Source organism: Crassostrea angulata, chromosome 6 (assembly GCF_025612915.1).
Source record: "Crassostrea angulata isolate pt1a10 chromosome 6, ASM2561291v2, whole genome shotgun sequence".
NCBI classification, from domain to species: Eukaryota; Metazoa; Mollusca; class Bivalvia; order Ostreida; family Ostreidae; genus Magallana; species Magallana angulata.
The window spans coordinates 33,893,314-33,920,835 of NC_069116.1; the positions used below are offsets into that span (position 1 = coordinate 33,893,314).

At 33.5% G+C, this 27,522-nt stretch overlaps 4 protein-coding genes across 11 annotated transcripts; 3 read left to right on the forward strand and 1 right to left on the reverse strand.

The window, feature by feature from the left end:
- Positions 1-332: 332 nt before the first annotated feature.
- LOC128189026 (uncharacterized) lies at positions 333-4,109 on the forward strand. 8 transcript variants are annotated; one of them, XM_052860413.1, is made up of 6 exons: positions 333-459; positions 806-862; positions 1,095-1,386; positions 1,616-1,765; positions 1,927-2,088; positions 2,498-4,109. In XM_052860413.1, exons 3-6 carry the CDS (start codon positions 1,116-1,118, stop codon positions 2,914-2,916), a joined length of 1,002 nt encoding a protein of 333 aa, XP_052716373.1. In that variant the 5' UTR covers positions 333-459; positions 806-862; positions 1,095-1,115; the 3' UTR covers positions 2,917-4,109. The 8 variants fall into 8 exon arrangements, with proteins under 8 accessions (XP_052716373.1, XP_052716375.1, XP_052716372.1 ...); XM_052860415.1 differs by having other exon boundaries at positions 358-630; positions 1,028-1,386; XM_052860412.1 differs by having other exon boundaries at positions 358-630.
- A 2,840-nt stretch (positions 4,110-6,949) lies between these two features.
- Positions 6,950-9,300, forward strand: LOC128187268 (uncharacterized). Its single transcript, XM_052857581.1, has 4 exons — positions 6,950-7,220; positions 7,976-8,125; positions 8,286-8,447; positions 8,799-9,300. The coding sequence occupies exons 1-4, from the start codon at positions 6,950-6,952 to the stop codon at positions 9,233-9,235; spliced, it is 1,020 nt and encodes a 339-aa protein (XP_052713541.1). The 3' UTR covers positions 9,236-9,300.
- A 4,073-nt stretch (positions 9,301-13,373) lies between these two features.
- Positions 13,374-17,227, forward strand: LOC128187469 (uncharacterized). Its single transcript, XM_052857902.1, has 3 exons — positions 13,374-13,863; positions 16,692-16,841; positions 17,013-17,227. Exons 1-3 carry the CDS (start codon positions 13,593-13,595, stop codon positions 17,225-17,227), a joined length of 636 nt encoding a protein of 211 aa, XP_052713862.1. The 5' UTR covers positions 13,374-13,592.
- A 5,851-nt stretch (positions 17,228-23,078) lies between these two features.
- Positions 23,079-27,493, reverse strand: LOC128187269 (dolichol-phosphate mannosyltransferase subunit 1-like). The gene is made up of 9 exons (XM_052857582.1): positions 27,354-27,493; positions 26,129-26,228; positions 25,420-25,453; positions 25,173-25,249; positions 24,684-24,709; positions 24,468-24,563; positions 24,156-24,224; positions 23,857-23,971; positions 23,079-23,243 (listed from the first exon to the last, which is right to left on the reverse strand). The coding sequence occupies exons 1-9, from the start codon at positions 27,452-27,454 to the stop codon at positions 23,139-23,141; spliced, it is 723 nt and encodes a 240-aa protein (XP_052713542.1). The 5' UTR covers positions 27,455-27,493; the 3' UTR covers positions 23,079-23,138.
- Positions 27,494-27,522: the final 29 nt, after the last annotated feature.

Sequence of the window (27,522 nt, forward strand, 5' to 3'; positions counted from 1 at the left end):
TTTTTCAGTCAATACATGTACATCTGCGAAACGTTTCAACGATGAATATTTCCCAAATATAAAGCGGAACCGACTTGTTAAAGTAGACTCATGACCAGATAGGGTCCTGTGCCGTTCATCATCGTTTCAATTTACATAGCAAGTATATTGCCGCGTATTAATTTTATGATTCTAGTTCATATGCTTAGAGTGTCATATGATAATAGTTTCATGAGTGGGCGTAACTACAAAATTTACAATACGACAACTTGTCATTGTTGTAAAATTTACGATCTACGTTATATTAGATCATTGATATATTCACAGCATGTGGCCCTAAAAGACTTGTAACATAAGCTAAAAAACGATTGACTTCCTCATTCATGCTCAAACACAACGATAAACATTTCCAGTCAGTGATCGGAACAATACCAAACCAAGAAGAACCGAATAAGCACGGTAGGGGACAGTAACGACCAGGTGAGGCCCCATCGAATGTCCCCCCAGGCCAAAAGTAATTCTTTGACCTAACCCTTGACTGTCATCTTTGAGTAGAGACGGACTACCTCGGCTGGATCCGACAGTAGTGTTTTTGTTTCGCCTTATCGCACGGAATACCCGTTTTTGAGTACCCTGCACGCTTTGGATCAAGTTTGTTTTAAATATAACTAATTTAAGTGCAATATCTTGCCAGAAATTGAATTTAAACTGTGGACTCCTAAATATGAAAATCAATTCAAACACCATTATCAACAGACTAGGAAGTTGGAAAAACCAATTGTTATCAGAAAAGGAATATATTAAGTTGTCTTTTTTTTTTTTATAGATAAAGGCATCATATCGTTGATATTCCGTTTTGAAATATGTTTGAAGAGGCTAAAAGGTAAGACGAGGATTTACAATTCTTTGCTGATTTATGTGCAAAGATTGCACACACCACATATCAAAACTACAATGTGACGTTTAACCATTCACTACATATTTGAATGTCATAACTGGTGTTTGTATTGTTTCTAATTATTTGGAGGAAAACCATATTTTGTTGCAGGACTTCTTTGAATAGACCAACGTTAAGACTGGAATTTCAAACAGAATTTCACATTTTTTTCTAATAGGTTAATTAACTATAACAGAGAATGACAGTGACGGAAAAACTAGCCGATTCTATAGACACGTTTTGTGATTCCCCTAAAGAATGCCGAGCATGCCTCTTACTCACAGCCATCGCATGGTTTCTCCATACCTTCCTGTCCTATGGCACAGACAACTGGGTGGAACTGTCAGAGGGACCAACAGAGAGCAACCAAGGACTCTGGAACCACTGTAGCAAGTCCCTCAGTAACACAGACATCACTTGTCGTGAATCAGTCAGTTACTTCCTGATGTACAGAAATCAAGACGTACCGGGTAAGCTTGAAAGGCTTGGTCAATAATTGTAACAAAAGTGATATAATGTTTTGTTTCCATCTGTGTTTTTAGGGGGTTTTTTCTTCAATTTCCTGACAGTTTCGATTTAAATATTCTTTTCTCAATATCTCCAAGGCAATACGTGAAGGATTCTTTTGGCATCTGACCAAACCTAATACAATCAAGTTTTAATATCTTCATAAATATTTTTATTTATTTATTTTTTTAGCATGGCTTCACGCTACCAGATTCTTTCAAAGTATTGGTCTCCTCATGTCTCTTGCGTCAGTCGTGTCGTCCATTTTCTGCACGTTCGTTATTATAACAGACAGAAAGAGAGACACTCAAGTTGCTGCAGTGGTAATAAATTTTGTAGCAGGTACATTTATGTAACATTACACGCAAAACAAATTACGACTACATCTCTCTCACTTAAAAAGCGTAGTCAATATCGTTAATACAGTTTATTGATTATTCTTTAAGCAATCGTAATATCATATTTAAACAAATATTCATCAGCCATATTCTTTTTTATTTCAGCCTGCAGTATGTTAATAGGAAGCAGTATTTACGGTGGTCAATACCGCTATGCAGGGTGGCTGAAGGGCTACTATCTGTCCTGGTCTTTTGCTTTCTCAATTATAGCCGGACTTGCTCATATAGTATCCGGATCTATATATATGTTTACATTACCGAATTCAGGTAATATATAACGTAATTTTAAAAAAAATAATTTAATTTTTTTTTATCTAAAAGAAGGTATTTGATGTCAAATCAATTTTAAAAATCCCGAGTTAGTTAAACAGTGTTTAACGTTTGTTTTAAGTAATTGTGCAAATAAATTGTCTGATTTATATACTTTTTTCATTTAATTATTTTTCTTATGGAATCTTTGTTCTTTATAACGTGCGGATATAAAATGCTTAAAGTTTATATATTCAAAGATTTGAAAAACCTTGAACACTGTTATGCCTCAATTTGCCAAAAGTCCGGTTCTAGTGAACATGTACTAGTTATACTAACAATAACAAAACTCTCTACAATTCAAATCTCTCTGTTTTATTTTGAAATTTGACTATTATATCGATATTTATTTTCTGTTTTGTTTTAGACTCCATTCAAACGATTTCAAATAATCAAACAACAAACCAATCTCAACCACCCGGTGAAATTGTTAACAACCGTGATGTTCATGTAAATATTCCGGTACCTTCAGCCCCGCCTGATGCGTATTTATACTATATCCCGCCGTCCAATGAAGAATATCATCCACGATATCCTCCCAGAGGTTCTATCAATACACCACAACCTGCTAGCACCAATCGACGACAAAATCCCGCCTCCACCCAGAACACTGAAACTGATACACAGAGCGATGACGATACCTGCATTGTTTGCTTCGATCATCGTGTAGAAATCCTACTTCGACCGTGCTATCATTTTAATCTATGTGAGGGATGCTCTTTGCTCGTGACTCAGTGTCCAACATGCAGAGGTATCATCCAAGAAAAAATTAAGCCATACCGATAGCTTACATGTTGACTAGTTGCGTCGTTGATAAAGATTAATTTATGTGCACCCCCTAATCTATATAAAAAAAATAAGTGGTTTTCGAATGTGCCTAACAAGATAGTTGAACATAATAGTGCAACGTTTTACTCAGGTGACCTATAATTGCAATTGGTCTTCGTCCGTCGTCATGCGATGTGCGTCGTCCGTTTTGTGACTGCTTCTTAAAAATACAAAGCCAATTGTTACCATTTTTGGTGTGAAACATTTCTATGGTAAGAGGAATCAATTTGAAAACTGAAATTGAAATCCATGACTCTACCACCCCTGGGGCGCCAATGAGACGGGACCAAATATACAAAAAAGCTAAATTTTCAAAAATCTTCTTCTCCACTTTAGCTCGTGTGGGGAAAAACTGAATGCATTGTAATGATGTCTATGACGCCCTCTACCAATACTGTAAAATTCATGGCTCTTGGGTCAGGAGTTCGGCCCCAGGGTGGGGCTAAAATAGTCATATATTAAAAGTGTACCAAATCTTAGAAAATCTTTTTCTCTACCTCCATACACATTTGAGAAAAACTAAATACATAGTTATGACTTTGGAAAAGAGAATGAATGGAGTTGTCTATCAAAATTAAAAATATCATGAAAGCATTTGGCAAGAGTTTGGGTAGGGGGTGTTACAATTAATGGAATTATCTTCCCTTGTTCATATTTAATTATCAATCATTTTAAAATAATGTAATTAAGAAGTTAAAATATTAAAGGAGTTAAACAAGTTTTTTTATTTGTTAAAAAAACAATCGGAACAGTTTTTTTAAAAAAGTTTTTGAATAAACAGTAGACCTGTTTTAAATAGATAAGTATAAATTGCCTATCCAAAAATACTGAGGAGAGTGGTAGCGTATCAGAACGTCTGATTTTAATCAGATTGGTGTACAATAATTTTTAATGAATGCCAGATGGTGTCATTGCATGAATGATTGATAACTGAACAGGTAAAACATTTGAATTGAAAAAGCAAAATAACTTATCGGTGTTTTAATATGTTTTCTGTATATATGTCCAAAGTGAGAGATTGTCTGCCTGGTCCCTGGCGTTGGGAATGGGGATTGTTGTTGATTTTAATAAAACATGTACATGTATACCAGACATCTTAGTTTATCTATAAAAATTTATACATTTGTAAACATACAATAAAGCGCATTGAAGTGGTAAAAGTTTTCGTTTGAATGGAATGTTCAAAAGTTTGTATCGAACGTCATTTGTTACATAAGACACGCCCATTTCTTTTGTCTTTTACTAATTAACAATTTTTAATTGTCAATGAGTCCATGACTAATAATAAGTCATGGACTCATTGACAATTAAAAATTGTTGATTAGTAAAAGACACTTTTATAACGAGGAAAACAGTATTCGTAACAATGCTTTCAGAACCGCATAAACGCTATCTTGAAAGTTAACAAATATGGGACAATTATTTCCTATCAAAGTTCTTATAGTAAGATTTCAGGTAGGAAGGTGGTGGTGATTACCATATATTTGATTTCCAGACTGAAGCTTAACTAAATGCATATTTTTAGAATCAAAAGGTCTGTGTATGGGCACTTGTTGAATAACCGGAATAGTTATATTGCCCTCCCGGAAACAGTCATATTTCACAGGAAATAGTTATATTGCCCTCCTTAAACTTTTATATCACGTTTGTGGGTACGAAAAAATGTGCGCGTAACAAGAATTTGACTGGGTGAGATAACTGCTTAATTGCTATAGTCTGAATTACAGTTTCAGTGAAGGGTTTTGACAATAAGATAAATAAAACGTATCTTCTTGCAATTGCGTTGATACTTATATTTTGCAGAATTTTGCAGAATTTAACATTGTTGTATACTGAGTGAATGTTGTTTATACTACTAAATATAGTCACCTTAATACTTACTGCAAAAAATAAAAAAAAATTGGTAATTTATATTTGTATGGACACTCTATACAAGATAATAAATCAAGCTTGGATGAGATGTAATCTTCAATGAGATACAGTCAATTTTGTCGGAATGTTTTGTTCCAGTTTAGCTACTGATTTGAAATACCAGAAAGTGACAGGCAATATACTAAAGTGGTGATGTCATAAGAACTACATGTACTGTCAAAGTCGCTACTTTAAAGATGAACTATTTTGTGACAATGATCCATTTCCTTACATAATCTCCTTTCTGTTGACCAATAAGCAATAAGAACATCGTATGTCACTCGTGGCATAGTATGTAGATTTTTTTGGTTGTTGGATTTTGTTCATTACATTGTGTGTCTTACATATATTGCAACTAAGTTGTAAAAAGAGATTCGGAGTACCCCAAATGACTGTAGTTTTCCCCTTCATCTCATAATTATCCATTGAATCAGCTTTCAATTGGACTGGAACCGGCAATTTTTCCTCAATTCATTCAGTTTTGTATTTAACGTAAATGGACAAAAATGGTAGTAAAGTTAAACTATATATCTTTATTTTTCTTATCAAGGAGCGAAAATTTAATAATAAAAATATCATTAATTTTATTTTATCAGATGAAAAATATTGCCGATATTTATTAGTTATTAATCCTAAATCACTACAAATTATCTACCCAGTATATTCTTGTTTAATCATTAATGCACTGATAAAAAAAGTAAAAAAACCACCTGTCTAAATAATATTCTTGCGAGAACTATTTTTCTCCTATAGGAAATATAATTCCTATGGGATTTTGTTTAATAAAATCCTATACGATTTTCAATATTTTCTGTAGGAAAATTATTTCTTCTATGGATTAATTATATTATGTTTAAGGGAAGAGTCTGAGTAACAGACTGGTGAAAATATTTACCGGCCTATGCACTTATTTATTCCATATAGTGCATTTCACATGTGAATGTTTCAAAGTCAAGTTAGGAAGAGCAGAGAAATTTGAATTAATCGAGCTTTGTAAATATGGACAACTTTTTCAATAAATCAATATCTATGGTATTCATAAGATTTTCAAATCTATATTCGCGTTAATATTTGTTGAGTATTCAATCAATTAATTTGTTGTGGGCTAAAGAAAATGCATGACATTTCATAACATTGTGATATGAAAAATTCTATAACATATTTCTATGCTATTCCATCTTCCACATTTAATTGATAATTGCCCCTTTAATATACAAAGAAAAAGAAATGGTGGTAAATTCTCTCCTTGTCTAACCGTCATATTACACATAAAAATTCTAAAGTGCATTGTTCAATATCAATCGCTAGTTTTTTTCCTTTCAGCTTGAAATTCTTTGTAACCAGAGACAAAGTTTCGTTTTACCACATAGCCAGCACCCGTGCTCTTTGGATTAATTCAAATTTCTGAACGTCACCTATTTATAATTTATGATGAGTTTGACTGATTCCTCAAGCATAATCAGCAGACTAGGAAGTTGAAAAACCCATAGTTCTTGGGAAAAGTAAGTTATTTTCAGGGACCCATGCAGTGACGTATATGTTATTAAGATGCTGCGTTTTTGCACAGGTAAGACGAGTATTTAATATACACTTATCGTGCATATTACTGCTTTTTGTGCACACAGGGAGTTTAATTTATGGGTATCTAACACCCATACCCGATATCTTTAAAATCCGTTTCCACTGTCTGTGTATTTTAATTGCCCCAGGATGGAGCAACCCACGCATATTAAAAGAAATAAATTTTCATTTCGAGGGGTTTTATCACAGGACGTCCAAATATTTAGTTGCATTAACAGCGGGAAAGTTGGGGTTTTCCCTTATGACCTTTTGGTTGACCCCGCAAAGAGAAACAACTTTTGCAGAGTATGGATTGAACTATATTCCAATACTACTGCTATACCTATGAGGATTGCTATTGTTAATTATTTTTTAAGAGAAAAGGCGTGATTTGTTGCAGGACTATTGCTTTGAATGGAATGAAGTTACGATTGGATATGAATGGAGTGAAGTTACGCCTGGATTTCAAACAGAGTAACTTCGCTATTACACTAATGAATTTGTCAACCAATACAAGAGAATGACGGTGACGGAAAAACTAGCCAGTTCTATAGACACTTTTTGTGATTCCCCTAAAGACTGCCGAGCGTGTCTCTTACTCACAACCATCGCATGGTTTCTCCATACCTTCCTGTCCTATGGCACAGACAGTTGGGTGGAACTGTCAGAGGGACCAACAGAGAGCAACCAAGGGCTCTGGAACCACTGTAGCAAGTCGCTCAGTAACACAGACATCACTTGCCGTCAATCAGTCAGTTACTTCCTGATGTACAGAAATCAAGATGTACCGGGTAAGCTTGAAAGGCTTGGTCAATTATTGTAACAAAAGTGATATAATGGTTTGTTTCCATCTGTTCTATTTGGGTTTTTTTTTTCAATTTAATGACACTTTCGATTTAAATAATTCTTTTTTTCAATATCTCTGAGTCAATTAAAGGGACTTGGACACGATTTGAGATCAAAAAAATTATTTTTATTTTTTATGTATAAAATGGTTTACTGGTGCATTTTAAATGCTTGACCAAAATATTGAATGTTAAAGTCAAGTTACGAGAGAGATACAGAGGTAAGAATTGGTTGTTATGTAAACAAAGCTCGAGTCTTATAGTTGTTTACAAAAAATGTAATGTAGAGACTTACCATTTCTTAGACAAAATGACATGTAAAAACAATTTAAACTAATTCAGTATCTTCATAAATACTAATATCAATTGCAACAAAAGAAAGATACATTTGATTGAAACTTACACCAATACAGCACATATATAAAAATGACAATATTCGAGCTTTGTTTACAAAACAAAGAATTATGAACCCTGTAACTTGCTTATAACTTGATATTTGACTTTTAAATTTTGATATAGCATTATAAACTTCTATATTTATCATTATAAACATTGAAAAATGGAAAACTGAAATTTGAAAATTTTAAGTCAAATCGTGTCCAAGTCCCTTTAAGTGAAGGATTCTTTTCGCATCTGACCAAACCTAATACAATCAAATTTCAATATCTTTATAAATATTTTTATTTATTTATTATTTTTAGCATGGCTTCACGCTACCAGATTCTTCCAAAGTATTGGTCTCCTCATGTCTCTTGCGTCAGTCGTGTCGTCCATTTTCTGTACGTTCCTTATTATAACAGACAGAAAGAGAGACTCTCAAGTTGCTGCAGTGGTAATAAATTTTGTAGCAGGTACATATATGTAACATTACACGCAAAACAAATTACGACTACATCTCTCTCACTTAAAAAGCGTAGTCAATATCGTTAATACAGCTTATTGATTATTCTTTAAGCAATCGTAATATCATATTTAAACACATTTTCATCAACCATGTTCTTTTTATTTCAGCCTGCAGTATGTTAATAGGAAGCAGTATTTACGGTGGACAATACCGTTATGCAGGGTGGCTGAAGGGCTACTATCTGTCCTGGTCATTTGCTTTCTCAATTTTAGCCGGATTTGCTCATCTAGTATCCGGATCTATATATATGTTTACATTACCGAATTCAGGTAATATATATCGTAATTTAAAATTATTTTTTTTTTATCTAAAAGAAAGTATTTCATGTCAAATCAATTTTAAAAATCCTAAGTTAGTTAAACAGTGTTTAACGTTTGTTTTAAGTAATTGTGCAAATGAATAGTCTGATTTATAGACTTTTTTCATTTAACTATTTTTTATGGAATCTATGTTCTTTATAACGTGCGGATGTAAAATGCTCAATCTGCCAAAAGTTCGGTTCTGGTGAACATATACTAGTATATATATGAACATTAACAAAACCCTCTACAATTCAAATCTCTCCGTTTTACTTTGAAATTTGACTGTTATACCGGTATTTATTTTCTGTTTTGTTTTAGACTCCATTCAAACGATTTCAAATAATGAAACAACAAACCAATCTCAACAACCCGGTGAAATTGTTAACAACCGTGATGTTCATGTAAACATACCGGTACCTTTAGCCCCGCCTGATGCATATCTATACTATATCCCGCCGTCCAATGAAGAAAATCATCCACGATATCCTCCCAGAGGTGTTATCAATTCACCACAACCTGCTAGCACCAATCGACGACATGCAGTGAACAGTGGTCAAAATCCCGCGTCCACCCAGAACACTGGAACTGATACACAGAGCGATGACGATACCTGCATTGTTTGCTTCGATCATCGTGTAGAAATCCTACTTCGACCGTGCTATCATTTTAATCTATGTGAGGTTTGCTCTTTGCTCGTGACTCAGTGTCCAACATGCAGAGGTTTCATCCAAGAAAAAATTAAGCCATACCGATAGCTTACATATTGAATAGTTGCATCATTGATTAAGATTAATTTAGGTGCACCCCCTAATCCATATAAAAAAATTAGTGGTTTTCGAATGTGCTTTACAAGATAGAATACATTAGTGCAACGTTTTACTCAGGTGACCTATAATTGCAATTGGTCTTCGTCCGTCGTCATGCGGTGTGCGTCGTCCGTTTTGCAACTGCTTCTTCAAACTACAAGGCCACTTGTTACCATTGTTGGTGTGAAACATCTCTATGGTAAGAGGAATCAATTTGAAAACGGAAATTGAAATCCATGACTCTACCACCCCTGGGGCGCCAATTAGACGGGGCCAAATATACAAGAAAAAAGCCAAATATTCAAGTTTTTTTTAATAAACAGTAGACTTGTTGATAGTAAAGTAAAAATTGGCTATCCAAAAATACTGAAGAGCGCTAACGTACCAGAACGGCTGATTTTAATCAGATTGGTGTACAATATTTTTTGATAAATGCAAGATGGTGTCATTGTATGAATGGTTGATTTATAACTGAACAGGTAAAACATTTGAATTGATATAGCAAAATAACTTATCAGTGTTTTATGTTTTCCGTATTTAGGTCCAAAGTGAGAGACTGTCTGTCTTGTTCCCGGCGTAAGAATGGGGATTGTTGTTGAATTTAATAAAATATGTACATGTATACCAGCTAGCTTAGTTTATCTATAAAAATATATAAACATACACTGTAAAAGCTATCTTGAAAGTTAACAAATATGGGACAAATATTTCCTATCAAAGTCCTTATAGTAAGATTTCAGGTAGGAAGGTGGTGGTCATTTCTATATGTTTGATTTCCAGGATGACTAAATGCATACTATTATATGAGAATCAAAAGGTTTGTGTATGAGCACTGGTACTCAGGTGACCATTAAGGCCTGTTGGCCACTTGTTGAATAAGTTTTCTCGTTATATCACAAATGAGATTATTTTATTCTTATGTCTCAAAAATTGCTGAATCACACCGAAATAGTTATATTGCCCTCCCGGAAACAGTCATATTTACATGAATTAGTTATATTGCCCTCTTTAAACTGTTATATCACCTTTGTGGGTTCAAAAAAAATGTGCGCGAAACAGGATGCTTAATTGCTATAGTCTGAATTACAGTTCTTGTGAAGGGTTTTGACAATAAAATAAATAAAAGGTATCTTCTTGCAATTGCGTTGATACTTATATTTTGCAAAATTTAATATTGTTGTTTATAACCTTATCAAAGGGATTTTGTTGTTTTATTACAAATTAAATATTTGCGTCTATTTTGAACTGCCGGTCAATAGACAGCGATCTATCGGACCGCCGGTCAATAGATCAATTGGACCGGCAACGTATATCAGAACGCGTGTATGATATATTATTATACTTTCATGTTAAATACAGAAATCTGATTGGTTAAGACACAGTTGACAATCCGTTCTATTACCCTCAGCGTTAGCAACACACTTAGCAACGGGTAATAATGTTACATCCTCTCTCAGGGAATGTATATTCCTTTACATAGATGCTGTTTTAAGTACTTGGTGAAACCAAATTCAATGTTATAAAAAATGGAGTATCAAATAATCAACAGTTTTAAAGCTTCATATAAGGTAAAAGACTATTTAAAATCTAATGGGTTGAAGACTCCTCCTTCTTTGTGTAAACTAATATTAAATTGAGATGTTGTAATGCATGCAACAGGTTTGGTGCATGTAAAAGATGAAAAAAAAATCTTAGCATATTGCATAATGGCACGAAAACCATCTGCAATATGCAAATTGTTAACCAGGAAAACTAAAAAAGGAATTAGGTATTAAAACAATTATTTAATGCTTGAACAGTCAATAGACCAGAATTTTTTCCCTCGGTGCAGGGAACAGCTCAGTATGATCTATTGCCCGAGGCCAACGGCAATATACTAAAGCGGTGATGTCATAAGAACTACATGTACTGTCAAAGTCGCTACTTGTAAAATTGAATTATTTTGTGACAATAATTCGTTTCCTTACATAATCTCATTCATCGTGTATGTCACTTGTGGCATGGCATGTGGATTTTTTTTTGCTTGGTGGATTTTGTACTTCATAAACATTGTGCATTTGTAAAAAGAGATTCGGAGTACCCCAAATGACTGTAGTTTTCCCCTTCATCCCATAATTATCCGTTGAACCAGCTTTCAGTTGGATTGGGACCGACAATTTTTTCCTCAATTCATTCAGTTTTGTATGGACAATGTAAAAAAATGTAAACTGTTAAAGTTAAATAACTATCATTATTTTTCTTATCAAGGAGCGAAAATTTAATAATAAAAAAAATCATATATATTTATTTATTTCATCAAATGAAAAAAATTGCCGACAGTTATTAATTATTAATACTAAAACACAACAAAATATCTACCCAGTATATTCTCCTTCTTTAATCGTTAATGCACTGTTAAAACACAAGTAAAAAGACAGGTAAAATCTTGGATTGAAAGCACACTATAATCGCTATCCCAATACAAATCCCACCTATTTTTCTATACTCAGTTATCAAAAGTGTGCACAACGGAAACACACTAAGGAAAATAATTTTCCCCTTAGGAAAAACAATTTTCCTAAGGACATTTGGAATTTCCTACTGGAATTTAATACCTTCCTATAGGAATTAAAATTCCAATAGGATTTGAACAAAACTTAAAAAAGATTTTAAAATTTAAGAAATCTTAATTTCCTAAACATGTAGGAAAACCACCTGTCAAAATAATATTCATGCGAGAAATATTTTTCTATATAGGAAATATAATTCCTGTGGGATTTTTATAAAATCATATAGGATTTTAAATATTTTTTGTATGAAAATGATTTCTCCTATGGATTTAAAATATTCCTAAGGGATGTTAATTTTTAAAGGTAAATATCTCATCTGCATGTCAGGCGTGACGCACTAAAAACAGAAGTGGTGATATGCTCTCTATACCATTGTGTATCAACTGCATCTTAATTTAGCGGATGCAATAAAGTCACCTTAGTACTGGCATAATTAACCGGCACGGTGTTTAAGGGAAAAGTCTGAGTAACAGGCTGGTGTAGATATTTACCTGCCTATGCACTCGTTTGTTCCATATAGTGCATTTCACATGTGAATTTTTTTTAAGTCAAGTTAGGAAGAGCAGAGAAATTTAAATAAATCGAGCTTTTTCAATAAATCAATATCTATGGTATTCATAGGATTTTCAATTTATATTAGCGTTCATATTTGTTGGGCATTCAATCAATAAATTTGTGTGGACTAAAGAAAACGCATGGCATTTCATAACATAGTGGTATTCGTCACCCAATGTGTTTTTATTACACAATGAAAAAATTCTATAATATATTTCTATGTTATTCCATCTTCCCCATTTAATTGATAATTACCCCTTTAATATACAAAGAAAAAGAAATGGTGGTAAATTCTCTCCTTGTCTAACCGTCATATTACACAAAAAAATTCTAAAGTGCATTGTTCAATATCAATCGCTAGTTATTTCCGTTCAGCTTGGAATTCTTTTGTAACCAGAGACAAAGTTTCGTATTACCACTTAGGCAGCACCCGTGCTCCTTCGATTTATTGAAATTTCTGAACGTTATCTACATTGTATTTATAATGATTTTGACTGATTTCTCAATCATAATCAGCAGACTAGGAAGTTGAAAAACCCATGGTTCTTGGGAAAAGTAAGTTGTTTTCAGGGACCCATGCAGTTAAAGTATGTGTTATTGTGATGTTCCGTTTTGAAACATATAGTTACATGTACATGTACATGTATATAGGCAGGCCTACAAGGTAAGACAAGTACTCAATATACACTTGCCGTGCATATTCAGACAGATAGTTTAATTTTTGGGTATCTAACACACACATACCTGATATCTTTAAAATCCGTTTCCGTTATGTATTTTAATTGCCCCAGGATGGAGCAACCCACACATATTAGAAGAAATAAATTTTCAGTTCAAAGAGATTTCATCACAGGACGTCCAAATATTTGGTTGCATCAACAGGGGGAAAGTTGGGGTTTTCTCTTACGACCTTTTGGTTGATCCCACAAAGAGAAACAACTTTTGCAAATTATGGGTTAGACTATATTCCAATACTACTGCTATACCTATGAGGATAACATTTTGTACTATTGTTAGTTACTTTTTAAGAGAGAAGCCGTGATTTGTTGCAGGACTGTTGCTTTGAATGGAATGAAGTTACGACTGGATTTGAATGGAATGAAGTTACGGCTGGATTTGAATGGAATGAAGTTACGCCTGGATTTCAACCAGAGTCATTTCGCTATAATTACGCTTATGAATTTGTCAACCAATACAAGAGAATGACAGTGACGGAAAAACTCGCCAGTTCTATAGACACGTTTTGTGATTCGCCTATAGAATGCCGAGCGTGTCTCTTACTCACAACCATCGCATGGTTTCTCCATACCTTCCTGTCCTATGGCACAGACATTTGGGTGGAACTGTCGGAAGGACCAACAGAGAGCAACCAAGGTCTCTGGAACCACTGTAGCAAGACCCTCAGTAACACCGACATCACTTGTCGTGAATCAGTTACCAACTTTCTGGAGTATAGAAATCAAGACGTACCGGGTAAGTTTGAAAGGCTTGGTCAATATTTGTGCAAAATGCGGTATGTATTTGTTGAGCTGTTGACTTTTCTCAATTTTGTGTCTATTTCAATTAATTTATATATACTATACTTTTTTGCCAACACTCTGTTCGCATTTGATTATACTTAATACAACCAAATTTAAATTGCATGTAATCTTTTTATTTAAAATATTTACATTCAGTGTATACTAATATTTCGATCCCCTTATGTTGTGACGTCCAATGTTCTATATTTACATCCTCTATTTCTTACGGAAATTAGTGGTAATTCATAGCCTTGCCGAAACTGACATGACTGAAATGTACACGCCTCGTATATCGATTGGCCGATACCTTTAGCAACCTAAAAAAAACCAACGGACTGCACGAAATATTTATGAATATTTAACATCTTCCGAGTATAATTCTCTCTATTTCTAACAGAAACTTATATAAAAACTGACAGGACTGAAATCTACACGCCCTGTTTATTGATTAGTCGAAACCTACAGCGACCTTAAAAAAAACATGGACTGCACGAAATAACCATGATGATGTCAGACTCTTAATTCCCGTAGGAGGCGATTTGGAGGTTTCTTTTACCTAACCTACTGGTGTAAATTAACAGTAATTTGGTGAATTTTACTTATTTTTCACCATCAATTTAAGATGTAAATATAAACAATAAAATGCTTTCTTTGATAATTCATGCGGGTTATGAGGGTATCAATCATTGCAGGAAAAAAAACCCATAGCCTACCTAGCCATAATTCAGATTTTCACACCTAAGGCCCAAAAAAATTAATCATTAGTTTCTCGGGCCAAAATTTTGAAATTTTGATGAGGCAGGCAGGTTTTTTTGTTTTTTTGTATTTTTTTTTTTTTTTGGAGACAAAATTTACAATGATGGCAACCCATACTTTATGATTTATTTGTGTACTCATCAGCAGATATTCATCAAGCTCATACATTGGCAAAGTTTATACATTTGTTTTAATCTGTTCTTTTTAGTTTAAACTGTTTCTGTTTCCTTTTCAAAGGTTGGGTTTTTGCAGATGAACAAAAATGACAAATGGTTTGTTCCCCTGCTTCATATTGCCGCCCATTTTCCCCTTCACAGTAATAACAGAAGTCTAAACTGAAATAGGGGACTTCTTATGGCATTTTACAGTTGAATTTGCCATATAAAAATTTATCAAATAAAGCATTCATTTGGGGTGTTTTCTTATCAATCTTCAGTGCCTTGAGGACAGAAATCAAGGAAAAGTAAATTAGTCATCATAAAATTCTCAAACAATACAATTGTCCTTTATTCCTGCTTCTATGCAATATCACAGAGGCTTCAATTTCTGAAGATTGCAGAGAAATTTCAGTGGTTGCCAACCAAGAGCAAACTTAGTTTAGGGAGACTTCACTTCTGAAGTTCTCCCTCACAGAAAAATAGGGAGAAATTTGAGAAATCATGTAGACTTCCATTCTTTGACAATGGTATAATGCTAATGATCATACATTTATACACAGATTCAACCTTAATTTGAATTTGATTAGAAGCAAGTCAATTAAAAATAAAACAACTCCTAAAAAATTTAAAATCTTATCTAATTTCTAAAATTTAATTTATTATGTGTATTCATATATTTTGTAGCTTAAATGTTTCGTATTTGTGTTGGCTAAATGACAAATAAAATCAGTCTATGTGTTTAAGTATATTTTGGAGGTATTAGTCCAACCCTTTGACCCAATTACTACCGTCATATAGTCAGAATAAATAACGGTAGACAAACGGTTTTATGATTATTTTAGCACTAACTAGGCTGAGTTATTAATTAATTACAAGTTACCAACTTATTGTAATACCAACACCTAAAGTTATAAACATCGGTTGTAATTTCCAGTGCACAGTATATGTGGTTGTGTGGTTGCATCAACCGTGTTTATAACCTCTAAAGATAAGACAGTCGCTAGTTATTAATCACAACAGGGGTTAACTTAGGCTATAAAAATGTCCTTTAAATTAGATTATTATCATTTTATTGCATTTGGGGTTAACTTTTACGATCGTGAACTCAGAATACAGAGCAACTTCAACCTCTCTTTCTGAGGAAATTCTGGCGAAGTTACTGACCACAAAGCGAGTAATTATATTTACATAAACTTGTATTTAGCCCAGGTAGCCCCCTAGGTTGGTCACTGGGTAGATGTTTCAGAAAAAATAACGTTTTTCACTGACAGAGACAAGCATTTGTTCTGAGCGTTTGTTTACATGGATTTCATAATAGAGAAAACCGACAATGATAAGATATGAAAAATCCGGAAAAATAACGATAAAAAAGTTTGATGCGGCCATGATTTTACTGATGCGGCGGTGCCTGAGAAACAAATCATTAATTTTTTTTGGCCTAAATGGTCGCATGTGTATAGTTTGTTTTCGACTTTTAGTCCGCGGGCTGACTAATCACGCGCTTCGTAAAGATATATTATTGTTAGATTTAACATTTGTTTAATGAAACGTTAAAACTTATCTAACCAATTTACATGTACTATGTTATAGTCCTTTTGAATTTTGGCATTATCTGTTTTTGGTATTATATGTTTAACCACAGATACGATAAATGGCATGTTTTGTAGCTGTTCTTGTCTACCATTATTACCCATGGATAGTGTCGGTCCTATAAAACACAAGGCTGTTCAGACAAATTATCACACAACACTATCAAGTGGTATTCAATTTGTCTTCTCGGCTCGGAGTTTATAAGACCAACAATATCCAAAAGTAAGCCTTCAATGCCTAAATAGTTGTATCATATATTTGAAATCTTTTTTGACAGGATGGCTTCACGCTACCAGATTCTTCCAAAGTATTGGACTCCTCATGTCTCTTGCGTCAGTCGTGTCGTCCATTTTCTGCACGTTCGTTAATATAACCGACAGAAAGACAAACGCTCAAGTTGCTGCGGCGGTGATGAATTTTGTCACAGGTATACTAACATTACAGGTAGAAAAACCCTGGTCTCTATCACTTGAACAGCGGAGTCAATATAGTCAATATAATTGAATTTTCTACAACCCCCCGCCCAAAAAAACCCCCAAAACTGCATTATCATAATTATTCAAACAAAAGCTAATTAACCGTTTCCTTTTTATTACAGCTGGCAGTATGTTAATAGGAATCAGTATTTATGGTGGTCAGTACCGATATGTAACTTGGCTAAAGGGCTACCATCTTTCTTGGTCTTTTGCTTTTTCCATTTTGGCCGGAATTGCTCATTTGGTCTCTGGAGCTATATATATGTTTACACTACCGGACTCAGGTAACATATTTATTTCAAAACCATGTCGATTTCACGTCTTGGACATAGTTTAAATCAGAACGATGTATATTGCCTCAAATCATAGCGGCTTTTACAAGGACCCCCTCCCCCTCAGCAAATTTGCACTGCGAGTTCTTACTTAAGGTGGAATAAAACACCTAAAAAAAATCACTCAAATTTACAGTAAATATTTTGATTATGAAAGATTTAATGATAAATAAACTACATGTACTAGTATACATTTGTCAAATAATTGAAAAATTTGCAGTTTGGGGATAAAAACTGATTAAAAAATTAATTCAGTAAGTATAACACCAAAAAGCCCCTGCAGGATTCGAACTCAGGAGGTACGGATCGCAAGAGTGAGACTTTATCCACTCAGCTATGGAGTAAGTTACATGCTGTCATCAACAACATTCTTTTAATGATACGAAATATCGTTTCGATCAGAGGTCAGCCATTTTGTGACGGTGTGTTAAGGTCATATGAAACGATATCCTGACCATATTGAATTATATACGGGAATGAGTTCATAAGTGCCTATTTAATAAGACTGACATTGTTTTTTGGATATTTTAAGCAAAATGTGAGCGCCACAGTCGATCAAAATTACTTAATCGGGAAAAGGAACATTGACTTACGCGGCTTACCTCCCTTGCTTATGACGTCAGTAAGACCCAATCGCCTTATAAATCTATGTTGTGAATACAAATATCCATGTCATTTTGCAGCATTTTAAAAGAAAAAAAATACTATTTTATATAAAAACTTGTATAATTATACAATAATCAACCACGTCAGTATTTTTTCTCTCAAGAAATGAAATCGTGTGCGGTTTTTTTTTTACATGTAATAGCGTGTACATAATGATATTCAGTTTCGAGACTGCAGGGAGAATAACTGATTTTCTTCATAGATCCACATGCAAGTATAATATAATCTTAATATAAGCATATTTATATGTTTTATTTTGATCTTTTTAATGAAATTGACAAATTCAAAAATAAGTCTGATCGTTTTTTCCCATTTGCACGTTCATGCAATTCATTAAGATTTTTTTTCTAAACAACTTGTAGGCATCATTGTGCCTCATTCGTTTCACGATTATATTGTTTGTTTCACTTTCAAATTCACAAATATGTTACCATTTAATTATTTTTAGTCTAAGAGAAATTTCTTCAAATGTTTGGTTTTTGAAACGTGTACTTGAATGTGCGGTGTTTTGATTTTAAAACGTGTATGTGCGGTGTTTACTCACAGATCCCTTTTATCTCACTTTCTTCCGCAATGTTTTCTTTCGTTTTTTTATCATTATTGATGCTTGTTCTTAATAAAATCTGTTGATTATCTTCACATTCGTTCACAACTATTTTTATCAAACAACCGATTTATTTTACCGATACATTTCTAAATCCGTAAATGCCATATTTCCGCGATCTAATTTAATAAAACGTTAATACACGTGTACACAAAGTATTTTCTAAAGATATTGCTACATGTATATATTAATAAGTCAGAAATTTATATTATTTCGAAATAAAATTCAAGAATAATTTTGCGGCATTTTATAGCAGCTCTTAAATACATACTATGTACACAATGCCTCAAACATTTTCATTGGCCTGCCTTATATACTTTTTTATGTGACAAAATAAATCAAATCAATTTAAATGCTTTAATTCCCTTTTAATGTAGCTCAATCATTATACGTACCGAGGAAGAAAATGATGTTTCTATTTCAAAAGGATAAGGATAATTCATTAATCAGCTGTAAATGTTGGAGCATTTCTTTCGTTAAATTTCCACTCCGGTACGGGATCTTCATCATGATTTTACTTTCGTGAGAAGCTGATATTAGATTTATTCATTAACGACCAATTAAAACTAAGTCATCTGTAGGCTACTACGAAATCAAATGATCTCATTTGAAAAGAAAGACACGTTCATATATGCAAAAATTACTAAAATTTAATCGATAAACTACTGTAAAATTACATTAGTTTTAATGCATTGTTTACATCGGTGGGTCTTTGTGACGTCATAAATCCACAAAATCAAGAACGATAAGCGGGCAAGAATTTTTTCAGGTGCTCAGTTTCCACGGTTATTTCTCAGTAATGCAAAGGCAAAAAAATCGTACATTTTGTTTATACCAAGCTTTATATTCATGAAAGAAAATCATAGTGTCAAAAATCGTTTCATATGACCTTTAAACAAATATATAAAGTATATAACATAAATATTATAAACATATGGAATTTTACTTATATATAATATATCGGTATTTATTTTTCTGTTGTAGACTCCATTCAAGCAAATTCAAACAATCAAACAACAAACCGATCTCGACCATCACATGAACGGGGAGTCAGAAGGGTACAAGTACTTCCATTCCGGCCGAGAGAGGATGATACACAGAACAATAACAATACTTTGCCTTCACATCGTGGTATGTTATAGGACGGACGATGTACAAAAAAATAAGCAATCAATGCTTATAATTTTATTTATTTTGATGTTTATTATATTTGCACAAAATATTTGTGTATGTATAATTATGTATACACACTCTTTGTCATGGATACATGTATAAGAATGAGTGCCGATGAGATAACGTTTACTTGACGTGCTCAAACGCCCGTGATCAGGTTTGACGTGTGTTATCGAACACTGGACGTCATGCACTACTTGGATCATCTAAATCTACATAAATACTGCACATGCCCTTAACTCGTCCCACGTGCATGAGTGCAATCGTATGCGCGGATCCAGAAATTTTGTTTAAGGGGTAGGGGGAGGGGGTCCGACGTTAATTTGAGTTTGCAGGGGGTCTGAGCTAAAACTTGCGTGGAAGCATCCTCAGGGAGAGTAGATTCAAGTTTGTTCAAACCATGATCCCTGGGGATGGGGCCACGATGGGGGTTGGTTGAATTTTAACATAGGAATATAAAAGGGAACAGTCTTTAAGAATCTTCTTCTCGAAAACCGAATGGCCAGAAAATCTGAAACTTCTGTGGAAGCATCTTCAGGTAGGGTAGATTCAAGTTTGTTCAAATCATAATCCCCGTGGGTAGGGTGGGCCGCAATGGGGGTTGAATTTTAACATAGGAATATAAAAAAAATGTAAAAATCTCAAAAATGGATTGGCCAGAAAAGCTGAAACTTGGAAGTATCCTCAGGTAGGGACTGGGTAGATTCAAGTTTGTTCAAATCACGATCCTTGGCGTTAGGATGGAGTCACATCAGGGGTGGGGCAAACTTTACATAGGAATATACATATATGTGGTTTAACTTATTTGCAAGCATTTTGAAAAATGGCTGATTCTTCAAAATTGTTTAGACTTTGGCCCCTGGACGATTCGTGGTCCTCACAAGGGGTTTGAAAAAGTAGAGGTTTATATCCCATATATAAACAGTTGTTTAAGATCTTCTTGATCTTCTTGATATGACTAAAAAATCATCCTGTTGAAAAAAGGTACTTGATTATAAACATAAGAATGCCCAAGGGGAAAATGGATTTTATTCATTAACGATCTACATGCATTATATTACATTGTTCAGATATTTTGTATTATGACCCAATCAAGCTGATTTTATCATGCCTGTTGTTGCTCAGGTGATCGATGTGGCCCTTGGGCCTCTTATTTGTTTTATCAGTTCAAGCATATGACTCTGCTATGATATGATATAGATCTTTTGCTGCTCTAAGTCTTGTTTATTTGTTGTGTTTTATTGCTTGGAAAAATAAACTGTTATATTACTAGAATGATATTCATTTTTTTTATTTTCTTAATCCACGCAATATCGGCGTAGATTCCTATTAAACGCGAGGAATTAATATCCGCGTAAAATCGCGAGAAGCGCATCTCGCGAATTTTAAAATCTCGCTTTTATTTTTGGACATATGTAACCTACATTAAACTATCATGATAAAAATTCAGCATTCGCGATTTTATGTTCTCGCGATTTTATAGAAAACTGCTGAATCGCGGAATTAAGTTATCGTGAAAATAAGGAATCAACATTATGTGAATAATGATTTCTTATCTTTAAAATAACATTTTTTTATTTGTGATGTAAATATGTTAACATCAATGCGCTGTAAAAAAAAAAGTGAAGCAGACACCTAAAATTATAGTCTGTCCCAAGTTATTGCTTCCATCACTTTTTGATGATTTTCAATAAAAATACACATACCTGTGAAAGAATTACAGTTGAAATCGATAAAAGGGAAATATATCCAACAAATTTCTTACGGAGATTTATAATGGACAATGTTTACATCTTTTCGCCATACGGAAGTACTCGGGATACCTCGCGCAATTTTTCAACGTTATCATCCGGGCTTATTAATGGCTGATACAATGCAAAATCCCCGTAGACTTTTTATATTTGGATATGTATTGAAACTTGAAGCGGTAGGGGGGGGGGGGTTCAAAACAGATAATCTGGACATTTTTCATATTAGTGGGTGAAAGTAGTTGACGAGCACAAACTTAAGGTATTTATGATTATCGAAATATCAAGCAAAAAGTGGTGGAAGCAAACACTCGGGACAGAGTATAATAGCAAATTTTTTATAAAACTTCTCCAAATCATAGCCAATTTGGAGCATTAAGCTAATATCGAGAAAAACAGAAATACATGTAGATAATCAAATTTGCGTGCAAATAAAGTATAATAAGAAATTATTTAAAATTACGTGAAAATTAAATTTAAAAAGGTATAAAAACTATACGCGTTGAAAATGACAAGTTAGGCCTATATATTTTACGCTTTTCAGACGACGTTATGACGTAACGTCATGTTTGTGACGTTATTTCTCTGTTTTGTCAAAAATGTCATAAGCACCCTTTTCTCATGGGCGCAATCATATTTAAAAAACGTTACACCATATGTATTACTATTTCAACCTTTGTTTTTACGTCAAGGTAAAAAAAATTGTTGGACATCTGACCTTTTAAAAATCCTATTTCTATCAACCTTAGATCCTTGTGTGAAAGCCAAAGCCAAAGTAAAGTAAATAAACAATATCAAAGACAGTGTTACCTCTTTCTACTAGACTGTCGTGTGTTGCATGATGCATAGTGGTTGCTCATGCTCCTAATATATGTCAGTGTTGTTGTTGGTTGGTCAGGCTAACTGGATCTGATGGTTGGTTGGTCAGGCTAACTGAATCTGATGTTTGGTTGGTCAGGCTAACTGAATCTGATGGTTGGTTGGTCAGGCTAACTGGATCTGATGGTTGGTTGGTCAGGCTAACTGAATCTGATGTTTGGTTGGTCAGGCTAACTGAATCTGATGGTTGGTTGGTCAGGCTAACTGAATCTGATGGTTGGTTGGTCAGGCTAACTGGATCTGATGGTTGGTTGGTCAGGCTAACTGGATCTGATGGTTGGTTGGTCAGGCTAACTGGATCGGATGGTTGGTTGGTCAGGCTAACTGAATCTGATGTTTGAAGCTTAGAATGATGGGCAGTCAGTTAGTTGCTGTTACTGCCAGATAGTCAGTTCGTATTTTGTTAGAACTGTACATGTACTACCAGAGCAGGAAGTCTAGACTCAGTTGATGTTCCATATCTTGTGACACTTTGCTTAATGCTGTTTTACACAAACTTGGATATTATATATAAATATAAAACAAAACCATTGTCTGAACAAGCAACAATTAGTCTTGGCAGACAGGCAACAAATATCTGTTTGCCAATTTGTCCAACTGCATGAGAGCTTTGCAATCAGAATCTGAGATAGCAAGATTGCAATTTGCAATCTTATAATCTAACATAGGTCTGGCAACACCAACAAACAAAACAAAATTCATTGTTCTGCAAGAGCAAGCAAGCAACATCATTTCCTTTTCATAAAGGTGTGGAATTTCCACAAAAAATAAAGAAGACTACATGTATTTATAACGATAACAATGTTTATTCTGTGTATATATATGACTGAGTGAGATGAAATACAGCTAAGTTGTTGCAAAGAGATACAAGAGTCCTTTAAGAAACTGAATAATTTCACTTCCACCCAGCTTAGACTCTCCATACACTCTGTCAACAAAGGAAATTGGAACCTGTTAAAGAGAAAGAATTTATTTAATGCATGGATTGTCAGCATTTGTGTGGATTAAGTGGGGATAAAGTATCCTTTTTCAAAGAATTCATCAAAATGTATCATTACAAACTCAGCCTCCTGTTACATCATACTGTAATCAATGGAGAACTGATATACATGTAGCTAGCAAGCTGACAACTACAGTAATTTTAGTTAATCAATTGTGCTTAAAGAATAAATTACAAGATTGCAATAGCAGTATAGGAAACTTTAAACAAGCAATCAATAGCCAACATTTCTAGTCATTTACATTCCTTGTATGCTTTTCCAAGTTTTCTCATTTTTTAAAACACAATCATCAATGTACTAGATACATCTAAAAAAAAGTTATTTGGCATGATGTGGTATCCATATTATGATATTCTGATACATGACTCTATTTGTCTTACTGTGGTGCAAAGTTGGCACTCGCAAAAATCAAATTCGAGATAAAGATTGATAACTATACCTGTCCAATAATTTTAAAACACACAAATGACTTGAATGTACATATTTTCATAAAAATACTATTCATGAAAAGCATTAAGAAAATGCAGTTCAACAACCACTTTTTTAATGTATTATCTACTGACCTCTCCAATCGTATAACCAAATTGCCTGGCTCTAATTATCATCTCCATCTGGAACACATAGCCTCTGGAAATACAGGAGTTGACCAACTTCTGTAAAACCTCTTTTTTGTACAATCTAAGGTAAAAAGAAATTCACGTTTTAAAATAACTGATTTTCATTGGACAAAAGTATTAGGACACTTTTTGATCAGCCCTTCCATGATTTGTGGTACAACTAATTTGATCAATTCCTTTAAATTTCATGGGTAGTTTGAGTAGGGCAATCAAAGTCTCTGCTTCTTTTGTCCCCTATTACTGACCTAAAACTCCCTGTAAGATCTGAGGCTCCTGGTCTCAGCAAGATTTGTGTTATATAGTTTGCACCACGACTACAATACAAAATGGACATACAATATGGCGTTTCTAAAAAAATATTATAGAGGTATAATCATACTTGAAACTCACAATTTCATAAATGTATAGAAAAAACTATAATATTTGGGAAAAAATGGAAATTAATATAATAATTTATTATATATCTACATTGCCTAAGGTACAGATGCACATGTGTGGTCATTTGCTTCAGAACGGAGGAAAAATCTGATATTCTTTTAAAACTTCTATGCCATTACCTGACCAGTTTTCTACGAAAGTCCCACCCAGCCACACCCCCATCTCCTATGTATCTTGTCCCTGAAACCACATCAAAATTTCCTTCTTTCTGCTTCCTGTAAAGATCAAAACCTGTTTAGTTTAGAAAAACTTTGGTTACCGTAACTGAATTTTATAAAAAACTTTGGAATATAATCAATCCTCTTCAATATCAATAATAGCAAAGTAACACTTACTGAATGAATTCTGGAATGAATTTTGGCTGAAAAAAAAAAGTTTCTGAATCAGGCTTCAAATGATATGGATGAAGGCATAACATTCTTTCTTATCTACCATGTTTTGTTGTGGATTTAAAAAAATCTCTTCCTTTTTTTTAAATTTAAAATTTTAAGTTTTTAAAAATCTCTGAGCCATGAGGGCCAGTGCTTATTCCTGATTTCCATATCACTTAGCTGGGGAAATGCATTGACTTCCTCTGGATGAGACACCAGTCTTTCTCAGGTTAACTCCCAGCAAATATTCATACTCAATTTGGGCTGGGTTGACTAAGACAATGTAGATAAAGTGCCTTGTCCAAGAGCATACCACACAATATTAAATAACCCAATGAGGGATTGAACCAGTGACTTTTGACTTACTGGCCTAACGCCTAAGACCATATGTGCTTGTTGTGGATACCATGATCCAGTTGTTACTACAGGTAATTAATTCAATATAAATCTTACATGATGAGATAGATCTGCATCCATTATTATGATGAAATTTCCTGTTGCATGTTTTATTCCATGAATGTATGCAGTACCTAAAATATTATGGAAGAAATTTTATGATTTGATAAAACAGATTTACTTATCTAAATTATAATAGAAATACAGCACAAAAATCTATGCAAATCACCCTAAGCTTATTATACATATTAGCACATTAAAGATTTATTGATATTCAACAGTATATTGACTAAATGTAACATACCTAGTCCAAGTTTTTTCTCTCTGGGGCGTAGCACCTGTAAATGAAAATATCTGACAGTACATGTACATCACAACATGAATTACCGTAAATGCAATGGAAATTTTTTTTTTCTATTGAATCATTTGTGTGTCATACTTTGTGGAATATAGATGAGCTAGTGAATATGACTTTTTCAACTAATAACTAGTGACTTTTGTTTATTTGTATTGCACAAATATTATAAAAATTATGCTTATACACCATGTTTACAAACATTTTCAAATTGTACATATGATAAAACATCATGCAATCATTTTTTAAAAATACTATAAACTGGACCTTTAGTTTTCCGAAAGGTGTAGAGAACCTTTAAGTACAGGATTTGTGGGTCATATATTTAGTTTCGATCCATTTAATCATAAGGGATGATGTACCAGTATGTGCAATACAGCCCTCCCCCCCCCCATAACATTACGAAGTTTACAAGAGCCTGTTACCATATAAGTAAATTATTCCAGTAATATTTGAAATATCTTTCAATACCGGTTAATCCTAAAAATTTTAGTTGAAGAAATTATTCTTCATAAAATACAGCTCTCAAATAATAATTCGGGCATAGAAATTTTATAACTCTTTGTAAACTGTAATTCCACACATCTCCTATTCAACTAAATCTAGCACTTTTTCTATTTACCAAATTCTTTTAAAAAATTAGAAGAAAGTGACATACAATTTTTTCGCTGCCATAAATCTTCTGCAGTTGTTTTGCTACATCTAAGGTTTTGTCGGGACTGCCATCATCAATCACTATTATTTCATAATCGTAGCCACTGAAAATAAATGTATTAAAATATACATTAATCATAAATGATAAAATCAATTTTAAAACCCCCCCCCCAAATAAAATCCCCAAAAAGCAAAAAACTAATAATAAATACACCAGTTTAAAGTAGTCTGAGTATCGCACTACGTCATAATACAGAGTTTACAATATTGGTTTGACATTTACATAGAGTTTTAGATACCCGGTTTTCATTTTGCCCTACATGGCTGTTGTAAACATGGCAAAAATAAGCAATTAGAACAGTAATATACAAATCTATGAGAAATAGAAATGATTAATGTTGAGAAACTCAATTCTGTTAAAGTAAAATGAAAAACGAAGTTTCTTATTAACCAGGATTTCAGGTATGCTTATATCTTCTTTGCTTTGATGCCCCCTCCCCTCCGAATTTTTCTTTTTCTTTTACTAAAACTTGTTCGAATAAAGAGAGAGCACCTATTTCAAATTTAATCAACTGTCAATTAATTAATGTTTAAATGATATCTGACATTGTTGTCATGTCTAAGCAGAAAGCTGTAGCAAAATATGATTTTTACGGAATTTTCCACCAGGGTTTACTAGGTTTTTAGCTTAGTGTGAAAAGTAATCCGTCAACATATGATTTATTTTACCAATTTTTTTTTCTAAGATGTCATTCTATAAAAAAACACACTATGAATTTAGGTTTGAGTCCATAAAATAGTAAAAAATGACCAAACATGATACATGCATAGCATTTTTTGTATTCTATTTCGATACATCAGGTCCATAAAGCGTACTTACTTACAACAATTTGCGCAAAGTTATTGATGAGATATGGCTTAAATAAATGTTTATACTCTATTTTGTATGTCCAGTTCTAATTTCCCCAAAATTGGTAATTATTTTAAAGAAAAACGGACGTCTGGCAAATTTCATCATTGTCAATAATTTTTGCAAGGATTGAGCCCATTTAGTGCCGAGTATAGGACTACCATAAAGATAAATACACCTCTCTCTTTCTCATAGAGTCGGGTTTGACATTCAGTTATTAAGATGCAACGTGTAATTTCAAGACTAAACAGTGAATAAGTCAGAAAAAACAAGATGAAATACATTTAATCGATTTCAGACTGCATATATGTATATTCACCTTTCATTGAAGTACTTTACCAAAAGCCATATGATGATCGGGAGGTTTTCTCTCTCGTTATATGTTGGCAATAGAACAGAGTACTTGTCTCTGTCGGCCATTATTCACTAATGTGAAGGACAAAGGGAGGAGTTATTGATTGATAGATCATAAAATAAAAACAAGCTTA

What these genes read in the sequence shown, in the direction of transcription:
- LOC128189026 (XM_052860413.1), top strand. Translation starts at nt 1,116, where the DNA reads ATGACAGTGACGGAAAAACTAGCCGATTCTATAGACACGTTTTGTGAT. An exon ending in GGTAATAAATTTTGTAGCAG is followed by an intron (nt 1,766 to 1,926) that starts GTACATTTATGT and finishes TTTTTATTTCAG; the next exon opens with CCTGCAGTATGTTAATAGGA. An exon ending in GTTTACATTACCGAATTCAG is followed by an intron (nt 2,089 to 2,497) that starts GTAATATATAAC and finishes GTTTTGTTTTAG; the next exon opens with ACTCCATTCAAACGATTTCA.
- LOC128187469 (XM_052857902.1), top strand. Translation starts at nt 13,593, where the DNA reads ATGACAGTGACGGAAAAACTCGCCAGTTCTATAGACACGTTTTGTGAT. An exon ending in TAGAAATCAAGACGTACCGG is followed by an intron (nt 13,864 to 16,691) that starts GTAAGTTTGAAA and finishes CTTTTTTGACAG; the next exon opens with GATGGCTTCACGCTACCAGA. An exon ending in GGTGATGAATTTTGTCACAG is followed by an intron (nt 16,842 to 17,012) that starts GTATACTAACAT and finishes TTTTTATTACAG; the next exon opens with CTGGCAGTATGTTAATAGGA.
- LOC128187268 (XM_052857581.1), top strand. Translation starts at nt 6,950, where the DNA reads ATGACGGTGACGGAAAAACTAGCCAGTTCTATAGACACTTTTTGTGAT. An exon ending in CAGAAATCAAGATGTACCGG is followed by an intron (nt 7,221 to 7,975) that starts GTAAGCTTGAAA and finishes TATTATTTTTAG; the next exon opens with CATGGCTTCACGCTACCAGA. An exon ending in GGTAATAAATTTTGTAGCAG is followed by an intron (nt 8,126 to 8,285) that starts GTACATATATGT and finishes TTTTTATTTCAG; the next exon opens with CCTGCAGTATGTTAATAGGA.
- LOC128187269 (XM_052857582.1), bottom strand. Translation starts at nt 27,454, where the DNA reads ATGGCCGACAGAGACAAGTACTCTGTTCTATTGCCAACATATAACGAG. An exon ending in GTAAAGTACTTCAATGAAAG is followed by an intron (nt 26,229 to 27,353) that starts GTGAATATACAT and finishes ATTTATTTTCAG; the next exon opens with TGGCTACGATTATGAAATAA. An exon ending in AGAGAAAAAACTTGGACTAG is followed by an intron (nt 25,250 to 25,419) that starts GTATGTTACATT and finishes ATAATATTTTAG; the next exon opens with GTACTGCATACATTCATGGA.